This window comes from Gossypium hirsutum, chromosome A02 (genome assembly GCF_007990345.1).
Source record: "Gossypium hirsutum isolate 1008001.06 chromosome A02, Gossypium_hirsutum_v2.1, whole genome shotgun sequence".
NCBI classification, from domain to species: domain Eukaryota; kingdom Viridiplantae; phylum Streptophyta; class Magnoliopsida; order Malvales; family Malvaceae; genus Gossypium; species Gossypium hirsutum.
Genome location: NC_053425.1, coordinates 1,096,555 through 1,116,079, shown reverse-complemented (window position 1 = coordinate 1,116,079; position 19,525 = coordinate 1,096,555). Strand labels below are relative to the sequence as shown.

At 30.6% G+C, this 19,525-nt stretch overlaps 1 protein-coding gene across 2 annotated transcripts; it reads right to left on the bottom strand.

The window, feature by feature from the left end:
- Window positions 1–10,505: 10,505 nt before the first annotated feature.
- LOC107927469 (uncharacterized) lies at window positions 10,506–13,269 on the bottom strand. 2 transcript variants are annotated; one of them, XM_016858530.2, is made up of 11 exons: window positions 13,034–13,269; window positions 12,882–12,916; window positions 12,677–12,794; window positions 12,470–12,595; window positions 12,084–12,235; window positions 11,907–11,989; window positions 11,684–11,795; window positions 11,511–11,603; window positions 11,315–11,395; window positions 10,883–11,110; window positions 10,506–10,786 (listed from the first exon to the last, which is right to left on the bottom strand). In XM_016858530.2, exons 1-6 carry the CDS (start codon window positions 13,266–13,268, stop codon window positions 11,939–11,941), a joined length of 717 nt encoding a protein of 238 aa, XP_016714019.2. In that variant the 5' UTR covers window position 13,269; the 3' UTR covers window positions 10,506–10,786; window positions 10,883–11,110; window positions 11,315–11,395; window positions 11,511–11,603; window positions 11,684–11,795; window positions 11,907–11,938. The 2 variants fall into 2 exon arrangements, with proteins under 2 accessions (XP_016714019.2, XP_040943955.1); XM_041088021.1 differs by having other exon boundaries at window positions 11,920–11,989.
- Window positions 13,270–19,525: the final 6,256 nt, after the last annotated feature.

Sequence of the window (19,525 nt, the reverse complement as noted above, 5' to 3'; positions counted from 1 at the left end):
ATGTATTTATTTTACATTTAATACACTACTTTCGTCGATTTTTAAAATAATCCATTAATTTTATTTTTTAAATGTCGTATTAATTAATGTAAAAAAAGATATTTTAAAAGTTAAATAATGATTGAGATTGAGCCATCATTTTATTTCATATATTCACCAATTAGATTTCACTCAAAAAGAGCACTAAAAATCCTCTCACCTTATGGCCGACAGAAGGATTATTGATAATTTAATTAATTAATTTTTTATTGAAAAAAATTCTTTCAAAATTATGAAATTGTTGAGTATTTTAGAGTTTATCCTCTTCAAATGGGTTAAACTGTGTATTTATAAGATATGATATCATAGGTAAATTTTTATACATACTAATATGTATTTTATTTTAAGGTTAACACGTGTTTTTTAAATGTGGGTTCACCTACATAATGAAGCAAACGCGAACACCTCACTTACAAAGCTAAAATGCGAACTGCATAAAATACGGATCAAGACTCAATAAAGTAATTAAGTAACGGATCGATAATAATAAAACAAAAAGAACAAAGCATTTAATTATTTTTCCTTAAAAAAACCCAAATAATAAATATGCTAAAGTGTAGTAATTAGTTTTTATTGCCTTAAAGTTAATAAAGATAAAGCAACAAATATTTGGTCATTGTCCACACCAATCATCATCTAATAAGCAATCTTCAACCAAAAGATTCAATAATGTTTGTTAACATATTTATTAATTAAAGTATTAAAGCATTTCATACTCAAAAGATTTTTACCCTATTTTTTTAATTTAAATTATTTATAAAAGGATTTTGTTAAAGAATATTATTTATTTATTATATATAATAGTAGTTTCAACCAATTCAATAAAAGAATGGATTAAGTTATCAATTATTGAACTTTACTCAAGTTTATAATTATAAATATTATATTAGTTGACTTTAGATTTTTTAATTAATATTTTCTATTTTTAAGAAATTAAAAGTACGATTAAAATTAAAATTACAATTCAAAATATTAATGATGTGTCAGGTTAATTATAATTAGAATCGAATTGTAAAGTATGATCAAATTAGTAATTGGAATATATCCATATGTAGCTTACATTGTGGGATTTAAACTAAAATAAATATAATTGAGAACCTACGAATATTTTATCTAAAATGGGAATCGAACTTGAAATCTCAAAGTTTTCGGAATCTATAAACATAGCTAGGGGCAGGCAAGGCTTTAATCCACTTATATATGAAAAATATTTTAAAAGTATCAATAAACTCAAAATGTTACACCAAAACACATCGATATTGATTTGCATTAGTGCCGTAACAAAAACAATAGCTCTACTAGTATGATATTGACTACCTTATATATACCATTCAACATTATCTTAAATTGATTTGCAATAATCTAAAATTGTATATATATACTTTTTATTAGGGGTGTAATCGAGCCGAGCTGAGTTCGAATAATGTCAAGCTCAAGTTTAACTCGAAATTTGGAACTCGATATTTTGTTTGAGCTTGATCAAACATTTATTTTTAAGCTCGAGCTTGGCTCAAGATATAACCGAGCTGCACATGCTAGAGCTCGATTAAGCTTATTTATCAATTTTTGTATTTAAACTCGAATTCTAGCTTGATAAATAAGCTTAGGGTTAAAATATATATTAAGGCAATAACATAATTTAACAATATAAAAAAAATAAAAAGCTCGATAAGGTTTGCGAGCCATTTGAGTAAAGTTGTTTAAGTTTGATTTTGGCTTAGTTTGAATTTTTTTCCGAATCAAACTCAAATAGCTTGCATGTACTAATATCTCATTTACATCCAATGATACTTGAATCAGACCGAACCGAACCAGATAGTCGAACTGAAAATTGACCGAAATACCAATTTAAAAAATGATAATGAACCGATCGAACTGAAAATCCGAACATATCAAATGAACTGACAATTTAACCTATTCAACTATCGATCTAATTCTAAAAACATGATTTAGAAGCCTTATTTTTACACGACACATAAATGTAACATAGGCGTTTTACGAGTTGAAACGTTGAAGTAAACGATTGAATGGATCAATGGTAGGAAGTCAGTGTAATGCATCTTTTTAGCTCAGATGCTGCTGTCAAACACAAAAACTTCAGTTTCGGTACCTCACGATGTGCATCCATGCTGTATATCTTCATGTACACTTCTCAATGGGTCCATTATTAATTTATTAATATTTTCTTCCTTTTTTTAAAAAATATATTTTTAATAATTAAATTTAAATAAAATTATTTTGTTTTTTGTTTTTTACCATATTGATATTGAAGAGGAAAATATGTCATGCTTATTATTTTATAAAATTATATGTAATTTGATATTTTTTCAATTCAAATTGAGCTGTTTAATCCACTAATTTTCAATTGAATTGGTTCAACTAATCAATTTAATTAGTTTAGTTAAACCTAAAAAATAAAAAAAAATAAAAATTGAAATTTGACCCAATTCAAGCCAACTTAATGACCGGATCAAACTAGTATGAAATATACTTCTTTATTATAATTGCTTGGTATTTCGATATTTGATATTTATATTGAGCTTCAATTATATTCAGACTCAAGCTACATTGGAGGGGAAAAAAATTCTTCTAACATTATTGTTTTTAACTACAATATTCAAACTTGAGACTTTATTTAAGAAACATCAAGCTTCTTTTCTGTTTGACCCAATAAATATTTATCGAAATTATTATTAATTTTATCTTATACATTTAAAATTTAATATTAATAATAATAATAAAAGAAGAAAATAAATAAGTGTTCAGATTTTATAAATGGTAGGATGGTGACACTTACATCCAACTACTTGTGCTGTGTAGGGTCTCATAGTATTTGTAGGACTATGGTGTTCTAAACCATCAACACATATAATAACTTCAAATGTCGGCTGCAAAACAAAATAAAAAATCGAAGAAAGAAAATGTCAGTGAAATTCGAGTTTTTCATCTTTTCTATTTAATCTCTAAATAATTGAGATATAATCCGAATAATTGAACATATGTATTGAGGATGCTAAAGGCATGAATGTCATAAAAATTACAACAAATTGAGCATAGCTAATCACAAACTTCTTATCATGGATCTTTGACACTTCTATTATTATTATTATTATTATTATTATTATTATATATGGAGGTACTTGAATTTAACAATTTATTTCTACTTGGTGCTTAATTTTTTTTATTATATGTTAAAATGTGAGGTTGCCATGTGTCACTATACAATTGGTTGTTAGCATCGTGTCAACGTATTTTAATAATGTTAGTCAGATACCTAAAAAAAGGTATCAAGTTGGTTTATGATTAATAGTTTAAATACTGATTAGGTCTAAAAATATTTTAGGTACCTTGTAGAAACTTAAGCTGTTAAGAAGGAAAAAAAATTGTACAAGAGATGAAATATATTAAATAATCAAGGGTGAAGCCGAGAATTCAGTATTGAGTTCTCAAAGGTAAATTTTTTGTTTAAAAAGGGGTTTAAATTGAATACTTGATGATTACAAGGGACTAAAATTGAAATTATTCTATTTAACCAAGAGTGGGCCAAGGCCCTTGCCTACCTCCCTAGTTACACCTAGACTTGTTCATGGGTTGGATTACCCATTTAGGTTCGAAAACCTATCCAAAATTTGAGAGAGTTTGAATAAAAATATTAGGCCCCAAAAATGGGTTTGTTAAAAAAACAGACCTATTTAAAATATGGGCGAGGCTCAGGCTTAAACATTCAAGACTTGAACTCGATTTTTTTTTAAGTTTATAATTTTTTATATTTTTTTTATATATTAGGTAATTCACAACACATTAAAAAATAAACATATAATAAATATATAATACTACTTTAATGTAAACATTAAAATAATGTTAAGATGATTATATTAAAAAATTCAATAAATAAAAAAAAATTAAAATAATATAAATATTTTAAAAATAAAAATAATATGGGCAATGTAAAATGGGTTTGCATTAGTATTTTGTAAATATGAGTGGACTTAGACAAAATTTTAAGCCTATATTTTAGATCGGACTGGGCTTGAACAAATATAAAGTATGTCAATATTATACTTAGGCTTGATCCGATTCATAAACACCTCTAGTCATACACCCTTGAAGTTAATAATTTTAAAAATAATAGCAACTAAATGTTTAAACTACTAAAATTTATTTCCATAAAAAATAGACGTTCAATTAAGAGAACAAGGTAGGGTAAAAGTATCGTAGAGGACCCTGTACTAGTAGTTGGATTGTATTTCATCCATTCTACTAAAAAATAGGCAAATTAATCATTGTACGTTAAATCAAAGAGCAAATTGGTTATTCTGTTAAAATTTTTATCCATTTCTACTATTAAAAACTAGTCTCTGTACGTTAACATGATGTAAACGTGGCATGCTACATATTACTATCTAGTTATTTCATCAGTCATGCTAGTTTTTAACCGTACTAATAAAAGAAATTTTTAACAAAAGAATTAAATTGCTCTTTGATTTAACGTAGAATAACTAATTTGTTCATTTTTTAAATGGAGGAAGCAAATTTGACTGTTAATACAATCTCTATAGTTTGTTTACCAGCAAAGTAGATAGCAATAATTTTATCACATGTTAAAAATTAACAAGCAAGTATTCCACGTAAGTTTTTTCAACAGTGAAAAACACAAGGATGTTTTCCACTTCTTGGAAAGCTCTACCATGGTGCCTCAAGAATGTTTTCTACTTAAAATCAATGTTCTATAACATATACTCTTTTACTAAAAGCCATTGCAACTACTAATCAAGCCAAGATTTTCTAAGAGATCACAAAGAAAGCAAAAGAGTACACACTAACAGCTTTACTTGAATTTCTATTGCTATAACAATGGCATAGACAAACCAGTTAGGTGTATGCAACGATGGGTCGAATTTCTTATGCTTTTTTCATTGTCTTCACAACATCCTGCTAAGAGACTTGATAAGTGATTTGAGCTTCCTTTTTGTTGATTCATCACTTGTGAAGCCGAGTATATGAGAACTTACATTCTGCAATGGTGAGCGAAGAGTGATAAAGCTGCAAATAAAACAATGAATTTTTCTTCTTTCTAATAAAAGAATGTTAGTAGTGGGTAAATATAATCTTACCTCAATATTTGTCAAAGTGAAAATCAGTGTATAAACAAGGGCAAAGTCAGAAAATTTTTGAGGGACCGAAATTAAATTGTATATTTTCACAATAGTAAAAATATAATTTTACCATTTTAATAGCTTATATCTTTATAATTTTTAAAAGATTAAATCAAATTTTTATATTTTTTTGAGAATTAAAGTGTAATTTTACCATTATAAATTTAAAAATTTAAGGAGCCTGATGGGTCGGTGCCAACCCCTAAATTCTCCACTGTGTATAAATTAATTTTTGAAGTAATTCAGTGTTCTCTAGGGTCATAATGGATGAATGCACTCGTCTGCACAAAGCAAGAACAATATTTGTAAGGTTATAACGAGGACGAGGGCAGCCGGTACATAGATCAAGGGGCTGCAACTTTTCTTCAACATGGAGACGTGGTTTAATCGAAATTCAAACAACTCGCGCCAATGCTCCTTTGTTACTGCCAATGTATCTAGCCACAGCAATTCAAGGTGAGGTTAAATTATATTTGGTAGATTCTCAAATAAGAAATCAGGATATTAGATTGTGTGACTCGAATATGTCGTTTGTTAAAAAAATAAAATAAAGAGGTAAAATAAGACTTTACTTCTTCTATTTGACTTTGATTATAACAGGATTGTTTAATCCTTAAATAGATATAATCGTATTTCTCTTGTATTGTGTATTTTTCAACATAGTGAATTTTTCCTATTTTGCCTGTGATTTTTTTCAATAAGGGTTTTTCACAAAAAAAAATTATATTCTTATTTTTTTATTGCTTTGCAATTATTCTATTGCCATCATCGACATTTATTATAACACATGATCATGTGTTCATCTCAAAGTCCAAGTCCCCTACAAGGAGGTCTGAAGCCGAGTGTAGTATAGATACATCATGTAGTAAATTTCATGAGCAGTTGAGTGGAATCGTTTATCTTAAATGAATCTTAATTATAAGCATGTGAGAGGGAAAAGTATTGTGGAGGCTCTTATACTAGAAGATAGATTGCATTTTATTCTTTCTACTCCAAAAACGGACAAATTAGTATTTATGTATTAGATTAAAGAGTAAATTAATTATTCTGTTAAAAAATCCATCCATTTTCACTAGTAAAAACCAGTCTTTGTATGTCAACATGAGGTACACGTGGCACATCACGTATTACTATTTGGTTGTTCTGTTACTCATGCTAGTTTTTAATGGTAAAAATGAATGAAATTTATAACAGAAAGGACTAGTTTACTCTTTGATATAATATACAGAGGCTAATTTATCCATTTTTTAGTAGGAGTAAAATAAAATCTAACACCTAGAGTCTCCATGATATTTTTACAATACGTGAGACAAACAATTTTATAGCAGAATATCTCAATCCATATCTCGAGTGTCGAAGACCGAATGATGAAGAAAGGAGAAAGAGAAGTGGGGATATGTTATCACCTTTGGTTTAGATTCAACAAGGTAAAAGCACAAAGACAATAGTTAACAGTTGCAACAACACTCCGTTCTCAATCCATTAAGCAAAAGCTAAAAAGGTAAGTCTTAACCCTTCTGTCATCGTAACATTAAGTTTGATGAAGCTTTTTTCTTTGGCAATGTATGGAATTTTTTGAACTTTTATACGTATTTTAAAATTTTTAAATATTTTTTTCTTTTTTTAAAATTTTTGAATTAAAATTAAATTGATAATTTTTGTAAATGTTCAAAATTAATTTTATTCAGCTTTACGCTAAGCATTTAACTGTGGGTGACTAAAATTTTAAATTTTAAAAATATTGGTTGTCGAAACCATTTTTTTGAAAAAGGGGTCGACTTTTATTTTAAAAATGAAAAACGAACGTGGGGAGTCGTTACCAATTTTTTTTATGAGGTGTGATCGGGTCACCTTGTGACTGATCGTTTTAATAAAATATTTTGATTTACTAAAACAACAATTTTGGTCTACGGAATTCGAGAAAATAATTTCGAGAGTCGGTTACGTATGAAGAAGGATTAGCACCCTCGTAACGCACAAAATTGGTACCTAATTGATTAATTAATGTCTTAACGTCGAAGGTTAAAAACTCGAAAAGAATTTAAAATACGATCCTTTTTTTATTAATGTTGATTTAAAAAAATGCTTGAATAAATTAAAACGAGCATTAAAAGCCCTTCGTCTCGGGATAACAAAATGTCACATCCCGTAAGTTAGTACACGACATTTGAACCTTTGCAAATAAGCTTGCCTTTTAATTGTTTTATTTTTAAAATTGTACTTTGATTTTTAAAGGATATTCGGTTATTTAGATCCAACGAGAAAGATCGAAACCTCGTAAGTTAGGGCACGACCTTCCCGAGTTTCTAAACGTGGAATATTGCTTTTATTTTTAATTAAAATTCATGTGTTTTAAAATTTGAAAGGATATTTGGCTATTTTAGGTTCAAGGAGAAAATCGAGACCCCGTAAGTTAGGGTACAATTTCTCGTTTCTCCAAAATGCGAAACATTGCCTATTTTCAAAAATTTCCCTTTTTACGAATTTGGGTAAAAATTAATGCAATATTTTAAAAAGGAAAAATGGTATGTGAATAAAACATTATACCCATGAATGACAACAATATCAATATACTAATAAACAATTCATTATTCGTAACGGCAATAATCATATTATACAACTTAATACCAATATTAACAATCAAAGGTGAATGAAATAAATAAAATAAATAATAACAATGATAACGATAATGACAAAACAACACACTAAAAGGAAAATACTAATAAATATAAATAAGGCAAAGAAACAAATAAATAAGTACATAAATAAATATAAGGAGAATGGTTTGTAAAAATATTGAAAATAAATAATCAAAGTAGAATATAAAAAAATTAAAGCCACATTTGTAATAAAACATATATAAATAAATAATAATAGATAAAATAATAATGATAGTAATAATAAATAATATATATAAGTAAAAGGGAGATAAATAAATGAATTTTAATAATAAAAAAAAGGGTTGAAGAAATAAATATTAATGAAATATTAAAATTTATATATAAAAAGATAAATAATAGATATAAAAATAAAAATAAAAATAATATTAACTAAAAAATGAAGAGTAATAGAAAAATTAATGAACAAATAATAAAATACATTAATCAAAGGACTATATTGAAATCAGAATAAAATTAGAGGTAAAAATCATAATGAATTTAATAATGACAGCGAAATAGGACCAAAATAAAACACGCATAAAGGAGTGAGGACTAAATGGAGAATTATCCCTCGTCCCTAAAATGGCGCCGTTCTTCATGGGACCAAATTGAAGTAAAAGAAATTATGAGGTAAATTTTTAAAAAAGAAAAAGAAAAAGAAAAAAAAGGGGATCGCAAACGGATTGAAAATCGGAAAGGCTAAAAGTGCAATTAGACCCTTCTACTAAAACACGCGGATCTTGAGGTTGGAGCGGGTTGGGAGGGATCTGTTTAGCTAAAACGACGTCGTTTTGGCATTCCTAAGTGAAACAGCGTTGTTTCACACCTACTATTTAAATCAATTTTTTTACTTCAAAATTCATTTTAACCTTCCTCCTAAAAAAACCAACAAAACTCTCTTCCCCTTTTCGGAATCCAGCCAAACTCTGATCGCCAGACCACCGTGGTCGGAAAAGAAAAAAGGGGCCACTTTTGGCTTTTTGGCTCCTCGAGCCTAAAAAAGGGGTCGTTTTTCATCAGAAATGACTAACCTCGGCTTCCACAGCGACACAAGCACGAAAAATAGTAAGGTAAAGTCCGACTTCTTTCTTTTATTTTTTTTGTTTTCTCTTTTATAATAAAATAGAGAAATAAAAATGAAAAGAAACGCAGAATAAAAGACCACCTTTTTCTTTTTTTGTTTTGATTTCTGTGTGTGTGTGTAAAAAATACAATGTCTGTTGTTATGGCTTTTTATAGTCGAAAAAAGAAAAAGAAAAAAAGATAATACATTTTCCCTTTTTTTTGCTACGATTTCTTTTGTTGCCTCTGTGTCTATTGTCCTTGCAGGTACGGAGGCCAGCTGTGGCGTGTGAACGTAGAGGTACAGAGGGGAGTGGCGCTAGAGGGTGGGGGTTGCGGCACAAAGGGGAACCCTAGGGTTTCTGAGAGTGTTTAAGTTTTTGGGCTATTTGGGCCTTATAATTTTAGGCTTAGAGTTTTTTATTTTGGGTTTTAGGTTTGAGTTATAAATTAAGCGTGTTATTTGTCTTGTAATGGACTGTTAAAAAGAAAAACCTGTACTTTTATTTATGTTTATTATTTTTTGCTTGTGGGTCTTTGACCCAGGCAAATTGGGCTGATTACATTGGTGATAAAATTGAAAGTTTTTAAAATTGGATGACCAAAATAGAACCTACCCTAAAATTGGGTGACCACCCAAATAGTTTACTTTAAAATTTATTAGAATGTACGGTTATTTAGTATAATATCAAGTGTTATATTTTTTATTTGGTTGATTTGAATAGAATGTAAGATTTTGTTGTTGTTGATACGATGTAAAATTATTTAAAAGTGTATTTTATTAAATTGTTCATTTGATTTTTCTTTTTAAAACATATAAGAAAAAATTGAAATTATTTTAGACTCTAAAATATTTAATTATTAATTTGTTACTAAATTGTTAATGAGAGAAAATTATAAAATTTTGAAAAGATAAAATGAAAAGTTTTATTTTAAAAGGGTTTAATTTAAATAAATAATTTTTAGGAGGGCATTTTCTTCATTTATCCAAAAAATAAAATGATTTAAATTGAATTATTGATATTTGGGAGGGACTAAAAATAAAATTTACTTATTTAATCAACTTAAACATATTAGAGTAGATTGAAAATTGTGAAAGCGTTGACCATCTCTTAAAATAAGATGCTTGCCTGTAAGTCTGTAACTTTGGATGGAATAGAGTGAATTTTTTTTATTTTATGTAACATTTATATTATTATTTTTTATTGAAATATATTTTAAATATATGATCTTATATATTTAAATTTGTAATGGTTATATTTTAATAATATTTTAAATATAAATTATATATTCAAATTAAATTTTATACATAATTTATATTAATTACTAACAAATATTTAATAATGAGTTATACTAAATTATTTTTTTTATATTCTTATGAAAATATAATATTAATGAATTTAAACATTATTTAAATATATATTTTTATTATTTCATATCATCAGTTGTAAAATAAATATTTTATTTCTCAAAAACAATTATAACTCAACTAAAATTTGGCAAAATCTCATTCTATTGTTGAGTCATATCCATTGCTTTTCACCTTTAACCATTACACTTCACTGTAGAAAATAAGTACAAATCTAAAGATGAAAATACTATATGTCCATAAAAAAAGTTCAGATTTTAACAAATTTGACAATAACAAATATTTCATCAAGTTCGAAATAACTTTTTTTAAAAAAAATATACATCCTTTTAACCTTAAGTCAAATTTATCTATATTTTTTACCATGTAATCTTCCACGGTAAATATCAAGAAAAATACGATGTCGGAAATGAACCATATCTTCTTGCGTAAAAGGAAAGAACTCACCATGCGTGAGACAATCAGCGTATTTCATCACGAACACCCCACAATCAACAGAACTTTACGTAGTAGTAGGAAAGAAAAGAAAAGAAAGTAAGACAATGAGTAAATAAAAGGTAAAAAAACCTACAGATTTTTTAGAAATGAATGCTTACTTTTTTTGTTCTGGAATATCAGTGCGTACTATAAATGGCCATTCTTTTGCATCATTATAACCATACTCTGGCAGTAGGAAAGTTGTAAACCATTGCAATATTATTTTTTTTTTCAACTTTATTAGACATTCGAGAAGATGGTCTTGGATCCAACCATGAAATCTTCTTCTTTTTGGTATCGACGTAGAAAAGAATCCAATGTGCTGATAAACACATTGGTAAAAACATCTACAATCACAGATCAAAAAAAGAAGAAGAAGCAAACAATTATTATCGATAACGATCAACGATTTAGATTACGATTGGTTTTTCTTACTATAACGTAAAAAATTACATCTATTACTTCTATAATCATGAACACAATTAAAATTCCAATTACATCACAAACTATAATGAAATTTTAAAACATGTAGAAAATGATTTTGAGCTTACTTTGTGGACACCTCTTAGCTTCTCGTCTTTAAACCAATCTAATACTTCTTGTTTTAATTTGGATCCTGTTATCAAGAAAGTCTGATAATTGCAAAACATATATAAGTTAAATGGTTCTTTCTATATAATCCTATATAAGATATATTAATAATTTTAATTCGAAATACCAACTTTTTGATAAAATTAAAGTTCTTACAGCTATCTGAGGATCAAATGAATAGTGATCGATGTATCTCTTTGAAAATCTGTCAGATCTTTTCTTAAGCAATCTGAAAAAAGTACTAACAACCTACATATAAAGCAAATAATTAATATAATTAGTTTGTCAATATAGAACTAATATACGAATTAAAAAAAAGAAGTAATTACCGAATCATCAATATAGTACTCTAACCGAGTCTCATCACTACGAGGCACCATGAGTAAAGGTGCTAGTTTTTCGCCCTTTAATTTAAATTCCTCATCTCGTCCAATCAATTTTCTGTGAAATAAATTAGATTTTCTGTGAAACATAAGCTCTAATATATATATATAGTTATATTACAATGACATTTCTTATTCTAATATTAACTTATCAAAACTACCAACATACCCACTCAACTCACTCATTCTCCATTTATTTAATCATTTTTTCTCCTTCTCTGTGAAGCTTGAAACTAAATATGTCCGAACATCCTATAATAACAAGGAAATAAAATTCACAATGTAAGAGCACTAATATATGCATAAAAGTAATTGTGTATAGAAAAAATTGAAATAAAGTATGAACCTCTTTACGCCATGACCGTTTGTCCTTCAATGTTGTCTCATCATCAGACTCGGAGGATGAGCTTTGAAACTGATCCAATTGATTATTGTTCAATAATGGTTCATCATTTGAAATTTGGATCGAGGCAGCAATGTTGCTTCCATGATTAGGTTCTGTATGAAAAAATTTTGCTTAATAATGTAGTGAGCCATTGCCAAAGGTTAAAGGAAACCATTGTTCAAGTAGTTTTGGATTTGTCTTCACTACTAGTTTCTCCATAGTAACAAATTTGCAACTTTTCAGCTTGCAAACCTTTTGGATTCAGTTCAAGATGAGAAATAAATAACTAAATAAAGGTTGGAAAACTGAAGCAGATGAGTGATAAAAGCATCAAATAAAGAACCTACTTCCTATTGACGATTCCAACCTATTTCGATTGCGAACCGAAGCTTCCATGATCGCTGCTTTTTCACCAACAGACTCTGAAGAAGAACATTGTGGCTCTATCCAATTATCAAAAGATAGACTATGGTCTGGCATTTCAACAATTCCATTGATATCAAGTTAAGTTTAAGTAACACAACAAATAATAATGGTAAGTATGGTTTAATTACCATTTTTGTTGGAATCACTGGCAATGTCTCCATTACTACTAGCTTTTTCATTATTCCGGTTTTTGGAAACTTTTACAGTACAAGTGTCATTCTCTTTCATCTTCCTTTTTCTTTTATCCTGTGAAATGAAAATGCACTAATGTAATTCAATCTTGTGAAATTCTTAGCCATGTTGTAGGAAAAAGAATTGAATGGATATTAGTACCATATTTTGCATGGGTCCATGATGTTCTCCATCATCTGTGATAGAAAATGATTTCATTTAAAGCGAAAAGTTGATGTAACTCTAAAAAATAGACCCTCTATTGAAACTCTAGCTAAATGGAAGGTTGTAAACAAAGTCGAAGTTAGACTTACTTTCTTTTGTAGTTTCCAACCAGTTTTGACTGCATACCAAAGCTTCCATGCTCTCAGGATCCAAGCTACTGTAGGCTCGATTTATGGTCATAGCACTAATATTCGAACTTGGTGCGGAAACTGATACTGGCATTGCAAGCAAAATCACGAGCCATCTTTGCAAGTGTAGGGAACCTCTGAGAATTAACACACCACCAACTAAGTATGTTTGCATCTGAGGGAAGCAAAGGCTCATCTAAGTAATAGTCAAACTCTGACTTCTGTGAGGCCACCTCTTCAACATCGTTTAGAGATGCAAATTTACTAAAGTAGCTCATAATATAATCTTTTGTGGTCTCTGTTGTCGAAGAATTGGAGTCATCCAAGGCTGAAGATGATGCAGTCAGATTTTTGGCTTCATTAGCATACTCTGAGTAAACATCCAGAAGAACTTTACGAAATCTGATCATTTTCATTTTATTCTCAAGATCATAGATCTCGTTATCTGAGAATCTGAACTTTAACCTTGGATCAAGAACAGATGCAATAGTGAAAGCTAAATTACATAAGCTCCAATAGTAGTCAAATTTCCTCTTCATCAATATAGCAAACGGATGATTGCACTTTTTTAGTTGACCAAATTCCCCATACATGTTGCAGAGCTTTGGGAAGTATAAATTTGCAGTAAGAGATTGAGTTCCTTTGATATCATCAAAACATTTGAAACAACTTTGTAGAGTTACGGCCTTCTCCCATTCCTCCATTGATAGGTTTAGCATAAAATTGTCATCAATTTGCTCCAACTTACAAAATATTTCTCTTGATCTCAAGGCACTATCAAGTATGCCAGAGTCTGATTCCAGCTTGAAAGAAAGATCATCCCATGATTTCCCACCTTGTAGCTTCACTTGATTTAAAGCTTCTTGGAATTTCAGCTTTCCATGTCTTGTTTCAGTGACATATTTAATGGAATTCTTTAACTTATAAAGTATGCCATCCATCTCACGAAACCCATCCTCAAGAAGTGTGAAACTGATGAACCAACGAGCTGAAGAAAGGGAGCCTTGGTCATTAAGACAATTTTCTTTTATCTGACGAACCATACTGTCGTTCAAAAAAGAGTTATCCACAGTTATGGAACATACTTTACTGCCTATATTCCACTCCGAAACTAAGCTCTGAATAATTCCAACAACAGCTTTTGTGTCATATATATCCTCCAAAGTTCTCAAGCCAAGAGTCTTCATCTTTAGTTCCCAACTATCATCAATAAAATGTGCCATCAAACAGCAATATGCAGTCTTTCCACTATTGTTCTTCCACAAACTTACTGTCAGATTGAATTTACTACCAAGCTTATCAAAATACAGCTGAAGTTTCTCCTTCTCTTCCTTGTAGATGCTACGTATGTAAGATGAAATATCTTTGGATTGAAACTCAAACATGGGTTGCATATCTTTCACAAAATTCTTGAAGAATTCTTGATCAGCCATATCCAATGGATATCCATGCTTGATAATCATTTTCACAAAATTCAAGCGACTCCTTTCTTGATTTTGTATTTTCATTACTGGACAGTGGTAATTCAAATGGTTTTTCATGTGTTTGATTCCACTCTTTTTTTTCCTTGTAAGCTCCGTGGAGCAATGTATACATCTGGATTTTTCTTCGCCCGTTTCTACGTTTTCACACTTAACAAAGTGCTTCCAAACCTCAGACGGCAACCTTGTAGTTGAATGATTAATATTTGGAGAAATAAAACAAAGAAAATGATAAAGAATATAATGGAGAAGAGAAATAAATTTTGTATGAAAAAATTCTTTCAAATAATCTTTTATTTCAAGCACACAAAGTTAATAATTCTTCATCACATACAACTCTTTATATAGGAGTTGTAAGTGACTATTCATCTATATCACTATATGCTAGGAGTTGTGACTATTCATGCATGTGTGTATCTTTTCATATTTAAGCCTCTTAACTTTTCATCTTCAAGTCTCTTCACTATTTATATTCAAGTCTTTTCACTTTTCATATTCAAGTCTCTTCACTCTTCTAACTTTTCATAATTTATTTGTGCAAGGTTAATTTAATTATGTGCCAACAATGGCTCCCTTAAATTAAACTTGCTTTGAACTCCCAACCTTTCAAAATTTTTCTTGAAGACTTGTCCACTTAGAGGCTTTGTGAAGATATCAGCCATCTGATATTCCGTCTTGCAATATTCAACTTGAACATCACCATTATTCACTAGTTCCCTCAAGAAGTGATATCGAATGCGAATGTGTTTTGTCCTTCTATGAAGAACTGGATCTTTTGTGACCGAAATAGTAGAACTATTGTCACAAAACAAAATTGTTGACTTGCTTTGCTTCTGCTTAAGACTTTCCAAAATTCCACGTAACCAAATCAATTGACATCCTGCATAAGATGCAGCGATATATTCAGCTTCTGTAGTCGAAAGCGCCACAATTGATTGTTTCTTTGAACTCCATGAAACTGCACCACTACCAAGGTAAAAAAACATAACCAGAAGTGCTTCTGCTATCATCAATGCTTCCTGCTAAATCACTATCCGTATAACCAATGAGATCAACTAATGTATTAGCTTTATAGAAAATTCCATAATCAATGGTTCCCTTCACATACCTCAATATTCTCTTGGCAGCCTCCCAGTGATTGGAGTAAGGTTTCTCCATGAATCTACTTACCAAGCTAACAGCATACACGATATCAGGCCTTGTCGAAGTCAGATACATTAACTTCCCAACCAAACTTCTGAATATGGTGGAATTGACAAGCTTTCCTTCACCCTCTTTAGATAACTTCAGACCTGTAATGCATGGAGTAGAGACTGGATTCGCATTTTCCATCATGAATTTTTTTAGAACTTCCATTGCGTAGCTCTCTTGTGAAATAAAAATTCCTTTCTCGGATTGATGAACTTCAATGCCAAGAAAATGATGAAGTTCTCCCAAATCTGTCATCTTAAATTCTGCCATCATTGAGTGCTGAAATTCTTTCAACATCTTCACATCATTTCCTGTGAAAATAAGATCATCAACGTAGAGACTTACAACCATGAATCTTCCTTGATAATTGCCTTTGATGTAGAGAGTATGCTCATATGGAGATTTCTGGAATCCACATTTCTGAAAATAAGAATCGATGCGGCTGTACCATGCTCTGGGTGATTGCTTCAACCCGTACAAAGCTTTCTTCAACTTGTAAACTTTTTCTTCTTCTCCTTTTTTGACAAACCTTGGTGGTTGATCAACATAGACTTCTTCTTTGAGAACACCATTCAAAAACGCAGATTTTACGTCCATTTGGAACATTTTCCAATTGTTTTGGGCAGCAAGAGAAATAAGTAACCGAACTGTCTCAAGTCTTGAAACTGGAGCAAATACCTCTGTAAAATCTTCTCCTTCCTTTTGCTTGTATCCTTTTGCAACCAGTCTTGCCTTGTACTTGTTGATAGAGCCATTCGGATTCATCTTGGTCTTGTACACCCATTTGACTCCAATTGAATTCTTGTGCGGCGGTAAATCTGTGAGTTCCCATGTATCATTGTTTTCAATTGAGCAAATCTCTTCTTTCATGGCTTTCCTCCATATTTCTTCTTGATATGCATCATCAAAAGAAATTGGATCTTCTCCTACAAAGAAGGCAAAGAATACAGCATCATTTTGCACAACTTCATCCGTTACATCATATAACTCTTGGATGCTTCTCGTTTTTCGGATCGGGCTGGATGAAGAAGAATTTGATGAAGAACTTGGGGAAGCAGGAGGATTTTCTACTTGAGCATCATCTTCAGCATTCTCAATTACTGCCTCTTATTCTTCTTCAAGTTCAAAAGGAAAAATTGGCAAATTTTCCTTTTCAACTTCCATATCTTCAAACATGGAATTTTCATCAAACCGAACATCTCGGCTTATCACAATCTTCTTTGTCACCGGATTATACAACTTGTATGCCTTACTTCTTTCACTATAGCCAATGAAAATGCATTTCTCTGACTTGTCATCCAACTTGCTTCTCATTGCATCTGGAATATGAGAGTAGGCAACACTCCCAAATACTCTAAGATGACTAACACTAGGCTTTATACCATACCACGCCTCATGTGGTGTGCAATTCTCCAAGCTTCTTGTCGGTGATCTGTTTATAAGATAAACTGCACAGGAAACAGCTTTAGCCCAAAATCTTCTTGATAACCTCTTCTTCTTAAGAAGACATCTAGCCATTTCCATAATTGTTCTGTTCTTTCTTTCACACACACCATTTTGCTGAGGTGTATGGCGGACTGTCATTTCATGCCGGATGCCACTATCTCGGCAATATTTCTCAAATTCTTTTGAAAAATATTCACCTCCACGATCTGTACGCAAGGTGTTAATTTTCAACCCAGTAAAGTTCTCCATTTCTGCCTTGAAATCTTTGAATCTCTGAAAAGCCTCTGATTTTTCTTTGACACAATACACCCATAACTTTCTTGAGTAATCATCAATGAAAGAGATAAAGTAACGATTACCTCTTAAAGATGAAACTGTCATTGGACCACAAAGATCTGAGTGAATAAGTTGCAATGGTCTTCTTGCTTTCCACGAGGATTGAGAAGGAAAAGCAATTTTGTGTTGCTTTCCAAGTTGACATGCTTCACAAACATCATCAAGCCGATCAATTTTTGGTAAACCTCTAACCATCATCTTCCTTGAAAGCATCTCCAAATTTCTATAGTTTAAATGTCCATATCTATCATGCCATAACTTTGAAATTCCTTTATGAGCACCAATAAAACAAGACATATTCTGATTTTGAAGGGTAAGAGAGAAAAGATTATTTGATGCCACTCCAACTCTAGCAACAACTTGATTTTTCTTTGATAAATAGCAAGCCATGTCACGGAAATGAATATCATACCCCTTCTTCAAAAGATGCCCAACGCTAAGCAGATTATTTTTAAGACCAGGAACAAAATAAACTTCAGACATTTTCTCTACCCTTCATTGCTTTGTTTTGAACTCCAACTCACCAACACCGCTAACTTTGTAAGCTTTTCCATCTCCTACTTTTACTTCTCCACAATCAGATTCAAAGAACTTCGAAAATAAATTTTTGTTGCCTGTCATATGCTTGCTAGCACCACTGTCTATGTACCAGACATCATCAATCTCTCCATCATGAGATACGAGCAACAAAGTTTCTTGCTTTTGCTCTTGATTATTTTGTACTATATTAGCTTCATTTTTCTCTTCTTTTTTGTACCAGCATTCACTTGCCAAATGACCAGGTTTGCGACAATTATAACATTCAAAATAGCCACGACCTCTTCCTCTTTGATTTCCACGTCCACGTCCTCTTTGTGATCCTCTAAAATTTTGACTTTGGTTGGCTTCTTTCCATCCATTCTCCATGCTTACATCTTCACCTCTTTCACGAGTATTTGAGCCTCTTCCTCTAAAATTTCTTCCTCTTCCACGACCACGATCTCTCCCTCTTTGATTTTTAAAATCTCCCTTATTCTCATTTAGAGACAACTTTGACTGGAGTGCTTGATCTAGATCTACTTCCTTTTTCTTCTTGTTTAATCTTTCTTCATGGGCTTGCAACGAACCTGTGAGTTCATCAATAGTCATGGTACTCAAGTCCTTTGATTCTTCAATGGCAACCACAATGTAGTCAAATCTGGAATCTAAAGAACGGAGGATTTTCTCAACACCACGAATATCATCCATAGTTTCACCATTTCTTTTTAATTGATTGACTATGGACAAAACCCGTGAACAGTAATTAGAAACTGATTCTGACTCTGTTTTTTGCAATCTTTCAAACTCTCCTCGAAGAGTTTGCAACCGAACTCTTTTCACCTTTTCATCTCCTTTGAATGAATTTTGTAAAAATTCCCATGCTTGTTTTGCCGTGGTGGCACAAGCTATTTTTTCCCAAGCCGCTTCATATGATTGAACTCCTTGATATATCCAAAATAAGGCTTGCTGATTTTTCTTCCTTGATTTTCTTAGACTCTCTTTTTGAACTTGTGTTAATCATTCCTCCTCTTCAGCCTCAACTTCATTATAACCTTTTTCAACAATCTCCCAAACTTCTAAAGATCCAAGAAGAGCCTTCATTTGGATACTCCATTTGCCATAATTTTCTTTGGTTAATTGGGGAACGGAAGAAAGAGGAATAGAATTGTTCATTTCGATCGAACAAGGCTCTGATACCAATTTGTAGTTGAATGATTAATATTTGGAGAAATAAAACAAAGAAAATGATAAAGAATATAATGGAGAAGAGAAATAAATTTTGTATGAAAAAATTCTTTCAAATAATCTTTTATTTCAAGCACACAAAGTTAATAATTTTTCATCACATACAACTCTTTATATAGGAGTTGTAAGTGACTATTCATCTATATCACTATATGCTAGGAGTTGTGACTATTCATGCATGTGTGTATCTTTTCATATTCAAGCGTCTTAACTTTTCATCTTCAAGTCTCTTCAC

What these genes read in the sequence shown, in the direction of transcription:
- LOC107927469 (XM_016858530.2), bottom strand. Translation starts at nt 13,268, where the DNA reads ATGAGCCTTTGCTTCCCTCAGATGCAAACATACTTAGTTGGTGGTGTG. An exon ending in GTTGGAATCGTCAATAGGAA is followed by an intron (nt 12,236 to 12,469) that starts GTAGGTTCTTTA and finishes TTTTTCATACAG; the next exon opens with AACCTAATCATGGAAGCAAC. An exon ending in AACGGTCATGGCGTAAAGAG is followed by an intron (nt 11,990 to 12,083) that starts GTTCATACTTTA and finishes TTGTTATTATAG; the next exon opens with GATGTTCGGACATATTTAGT.